Source organism: Acaromyces ingoldii (assembly GCF_003144295.1).
Source record: "Acaromyces ingoldii strain MCA 4198 unplaced genomic scaffold FA10scaffold_15, whole genome shotgun sequence".
NCBI lineage: Eukaryota > Fungi > Basidiomycota > Exobasidiomycetes > Exobasidiales > Cryptobasidiaceae > Acaromyces > Acaromyces ingoldii.
In genome coordinates, this window is record NW_020290261.1 from 1424 (window position 1) to 6539 (window position 5116).

A 5116-nucleotide genomic window follows, 5' to 3' on the forward strand; every position below is an offset into this window, starting at 1 on the left:
TCGAGTCCCCGAGGGAGAGTGCCTCCTTCACGTAAGCTTCGTTGGCTGTGCGACGCCGAGGCGACATGGCTTTGCCGAAGAGGGGAGTGAGAAGGTGGGCAGCCAGGGCATGGGAATAGCAGCGAGGCAGCGGAATGCCAGACTCGACGTCATGTTCGAGGCCACTACATGCTTGTCAGCCTACAGTGCAGATAGGCGGAGATCCCATACAATTCCAGAATTAAGAGACACTCACCAGAAGACGAATGTCTCATCTTGACACCATGTCTCGAGGTCATTGATTAGCTGGGCGCCAGCAAGAGTGTCCAATTCGACCAACGTAGAAGTGCCGCACTGCTTGCACCCTCTTCGCCAGCCAGGTTGGGCGAAGCCTCTCTGCGACCGCCTGAGCGACGCCACTGCCACGTCCTGAATCGAGGGCGAGACGATGTCGATGGGCGCCTGAAAGGATCATCCTGGTTGCGGACAGGCGATGATAAGGGCTTTTGGCAGTCGGTCATCAGAGTGAAACACGGATGCTGGTAGCGATGACGAGCAGGTAGAAAAGGCAGAGGCGGTAGAGACTGCATCTGTGGCGTAAAAAGGAGTGCCAGTCAAGCGTTCCCAGTTCGACTCCGCCACCAGTCCCTCCTCAATGTCTGTCCCATCACGCAGCCGGCAAGTTGTGGTATCGAAATGTGTTGCGACAAGACTCAAAGGAAAGACCCAGTCGTCCAGCACATTCATGCGGGGACCGTTCGAGAGGCTCTCTCCTGGTTCCAATGACCAGGCCACCTGTCCGATCGTAGCAGCCCAAGCGATGCAGACATCCAATGGAGGGAGGTACGAAGCAGGCAGCTCCCGCGCTGAGCTGGTGTCCTTGTCGTCAGGCGCCGGCGCCGGCACATCGGCGACAGCACGTTTCGTCGCCTCGGGAACGACGCGGTGTACAAAGAGCTGAAGGCGGATCACGGCTTGATAGAGGTAGGCGTGCCAGATGTGGTCCTTGCGTCGCGAGACGGACAGTGGGCCCTGGTGATCGATCGACGAGTGTGGTCGCGGCGCCTCTTCTACTTCATCGTACGCCGGTGGCCCTTCGTCTGGATCAAAGTCACTCCTGTCTGCATCATCTGACGACGACCGATCACGCCCATGTTGCTGCTGCTGGTGCTTGTGGTATTTATGGGTTTGACAATCCTGGCGCGGAGACAGAATGCGGCGACGGAGCTTGGCGCAGAGGAGGAGCAGGCAGGTCAATTCTGCCAGGTCCTTGGAGCCTGGCAGGGCAGCTTCCTGCAGCAGCGCACGTCCACGCTGCGCCGGCAACTGGATCTGATGCTGGAGCGACTGCTGGGCGCGGCTGAGCTTCCGGCGAAGCGAGCTGGCGGACCTCGTCATGATATGGTGACGCCAATGCTCCTCGCATGCCTCTGTTGGTTGCTTGTTATAAGGCGAATGTGCGTTTTGCTTTTTTCTTCTCCAGATAACTTCAGCGCTGCTTTTATCCTTCGAAAATTTGGAAAGTGCACCATCAAGCTTCGAGGGTGAAGCACACACGTAATTTGACGCCTTTTGGGAGCGCGCACCGGCATAAGTGATGCGAGTCAATGCAACTCGTCGGACGTAGCTAAAGCTTGTCTGCTCTCAAGGCACTCTGAATCGGAGATCTGTGTCAGCCATGGTGAGAACAATAATTCTGAGACGAAGTGGATCTTTTTTTGCTGTCTTGGATAGATAGACGTTCGTGATCGTGCGTGCTCGTGTGAACACGGCTTTAATCTAAGATGCAAGAGCAAACAACTGAAGCACTTTCACGGTTGCCATGGCAATTCTTCATCCATCTTTTGATCTAATCTCGAGAGTGTCGAAAAGGACAACCTTGCGAGGATCACCGCTGCCCTTGTCGAGTCGATGAGTAGCAATGAAAGGAATCAAGCAAAATCTAAGTTGCGTCACAAGCGTGCCTTAAGAGGCAGAGCCTTTGGGTTTCATAAGATTCTTTTCCTGCACGGCCTCGCTGCGCAGCGCCTCTGCTAAATCCTGCATCAATCTGCATTCGCCAACTTAAGGCTCTAGGGGACAAGGTCGTCTATCAATTTGCCCCCGTAGCTCGATGAAGCTCACGAACAGCCCAGAAATATTCGGATTTCTTGTAGAGGTGATCGAGCGACAACCTTTAATTCCGTGAAGGCACGGACTGTGACATCATCAACACCATCAATTACTTTCTAGATAAGTGTGAGTGTACCTCTTGCTACTTCTTCTAATTAAATAATGCAAAGAGGAGACGTGGCTGAAGCAGACTGAATTGAGTGCCATGACATCGTCGTGTTAGGTCGCGATTTGATTTCTAACCCCGACATGGTCGGAGGATGAATGCCATTTTAAGCAATGATCAGTTGCAGAAATATTATTCTCGTGCTGGCCTCTTATTTGCACTCGAATCGTCTTCGTAGGATGTTACCTAAAGATCGAACGAGGAACAGTTTAGGGATTCAACTTGCCATCATGCGAGTCGAATTTAGCATCTTTGTATCGATCTCGGTCTCTTTCATGACGAGCCTACCTATAAAAACCAGCTCCAGTCACTAAAACCCTTCGAGCGTAAAGAGCAGCCCCAATCGACATGCCTCCCTCCAGCATTCAGGATTTTCTTTTCGAGCGCATCGAATTCTTTGCGCTGCGAATTCCTTCATCTATCTTCCTCTGCGCCACTTCCGCGACCATCGTTATTTTGGGCTCACGCTACAAGCTCCAAAATCCCAGCAAGGGTATACGCGGCCTTTGCTCAAGCTTGGGCAGTCTGGGTTTGAGACGACTTCCCCAATTGTCACCATGGATATTACTGAAGTGTTCAGTAGCATCTTTGGCCCTTGCTGCACCGACAAGACCATTCCCGAAAGACTTTCTCTTTCACCAATCGGACGAAGTGTCCTTAAGTATCCACGCGGAATCTCTTCACCTCAACTCTTACCCGTTTACTCGTTTCCAACGCCAACATCACGATACCACTGCACAGTGCACAATAGAGTTCTGGGATGAAGATACGATGGGAATAAGCACGGTGGCATCCCGAGTCCGACATGCATATGACCTCAGGAGGCTGGAAGGAGTGACATCACGAGCTCTTCGACAGGGTCGCGAGATAATATTAGGTACGATCCTAATGCTTTCGTGGCCCTTCACGACCCTCTTGAGAGACATCATTCCGCGAAATTTCGCTTTAACCGTCCTCGTAGCCTCTTGCGTGCTTGACGAAGTGCTCACATGGGTTGGTAACGCTGGTGTTAGACCAAGCGAGAACCTTTACCTTCACTGGCACCTCGCCGCGATTTACGACGTCGCGACGAGAACAAGAGATCCGATGATTCTTGACTCGTTCCCACAAGCCATATGCACCGCACAGAACACCACGCACGAGGGCCACCTGCTCGCAGACACCCTCGGCACATACCGATGCATTTCGCACCAACACATTACACCGCCATTGGTGATCCTGCCAGCAACGCTCAATTGGCCCAACTTCGATTCGTCCCTGCATCCTTACCTCTCTGTCCTACATTGGCTCAATCGGCTTATTCTTCTCGTCCCAAGGTACTTCGTCATGCTCAATGCAGAGACTGACGACCGAAGGATAATTTGGCTTGCCATGTCGCTCGCCACAGCGGTACCTATGTCGATCGTGGAGCTCTCTGCCAACCATCTCTGGGTCTTCTTCGGGCTCTACCTTCTCGTCTCCGTATTCTACGAAATCACAGCTCCAAACCCCAAAATCCACGAAACGCTCTTTTTACTTCAACTCACCTCCAACTGGATGCTCATAAACTCTATCATTATAGATACGACCTTGTCCAACTACCTTAAGAAATGACAAATTAATTCGACCCGTGCCTTTTTCCAGTTCTTATTGGATGCAGATCAAGGAAAAATCGCAATTTTATCGTAGAGATTATGCGGTTCTGTTTATGAAGGCTACTCTCCGCCATTTGTGTAGGAAGCTCCCAAGTCCGTAAGTTCGAGAGAAGAAATAAAAAAGCTGTGGCAAGCTTTCTCTCTGTCTCGATTATGGATCCAGGAGAGGAAAAAAAAAAATCCAACTCACGTACCAAACATCTATCGAGCGTTCCTTGAGGTACTTGCCAAAGCACTACTCCAAAGCTTGGAAAAAGCGCAAGATCTATCTATTCTTCTCTTTTTCGGGGAACGGGATTTGTGGTGAGTGAGATGAACAATCTTACAAGCTCAAATCCTGCAGTCAGTGTTGACTTTCCATTCAGGTGAAAAATACCACGATGCATTGAACAGTGACAAAGCTCACCGAATATCAAAGCTTCCAGCCTCAGAGAAGAAGGCTACTGCTGAGCGCCATGAGCGACGGCTTCGGCAACTCATGGATGATCTCTTAAACAAGCCACGAGCACAAGTCGCACAGTATCCCGCGTCTGAAATGACGAGAGAAGAGTGGACACAGACATAAACATTCACGAACGGCCTCTCTGACTATTTCTGTAGAAAACTTAGATAGGTCAGGCCTTGTCTCTCTTGTCTTGCCTTACGAAGTCTTGGTCATGCCGAGAGTCAGCATTACGGTGCATCCATCTCAAGACGTAAACTCCAAATGTTTTGAATTTGGACTTGCTTACGCGGATCTGATCGTGTCGTCCGCAACAAGCTCGATCGATTGCATCGCAAGCAAGGGCTTCCATGACGAAGCGTATCCAGCGCCCTTCTCAAAGTGCTGGACAACAACATGCCCGTCATGAATGGCTAAGAGGCCAGCCCGGCCTCGCGCTGGCTGCAGGAGGCGTGGGACCGGCACAATGAGGCGCAAACAGTCATTGCCGTCACCGCTCTCAGCTCCGTGCTGACTTCTTCGCCATCTACCGGAGCACGATGCCTGAATTTAAACCGCGGGCCTTTCCTTGGTGTACACGGGCTCGCTGAGCGGTCTGTAGAGTGTAGCTGAGCGGGCATTCATGATGTTCGATCACGTCTTCTACTTGCCTACACGTTGAAACCAAAACCTCCCCGAAGAGACTGGAAGCTCCTCGCCGATCTCTTCTCCATTCAAAGAATAGCGAATGACGCCATCCTCTTCGAAACAAAGTCGCAACACCTCATACACGAAGGCGAATGT

At 51.4% G+C, this 5116-nt stretch overlaps 2 protein-coding genes across 2 annotated transcripts; one reads left to right on the plus strand and one right to left on the minus strand.

The window, feature by feature from the left end:
• FA10DRAFT_304949 (hypothetical protein) lies at positions 1–1409 on the minus strand. Its single transcript, XM_025525417.1, has 2 exons — positions 236–1409; positions 1–164 (listed from the first exon to the last, which is right to left on the minus strand). The coding sequence occupies exon 1, from the start codon at positions 1375–1377 to the stop codon at positions 451–453; it is 927 nt and encodes a 308-aa protein (XP_025373648.1). The 5' UTR covers positions 1378–1409; the 3' UTR covers positions 1–164; positions 236–450.
• A 1185-nt stretch (positions 1410–2594) lies between these two features.
• FA10DRAFT_282271 (hypothetical protein) lies at positions 2595–4385 on the plus strand (the record flags this gene model as incomplete). The annotated part of the gene is made up of 5 exons (XM_025523758.1): positions 2595–2750; positions 3219–3718; positions 3974–3988; positions 4101–4194; positions 4285–4385. The coding sequence occupies exons 1-5, from the start codon at positions 2606–2608 to the stop codon at positions 4383–4385; spliced, it is 855 nt and encodes a 284-aa protein (XP_025373649.1). The 5' UTR covers positions 2595–2605.
• Between the last annotated feature and the right edge of the window lie 731 nt (positions 4386–5116).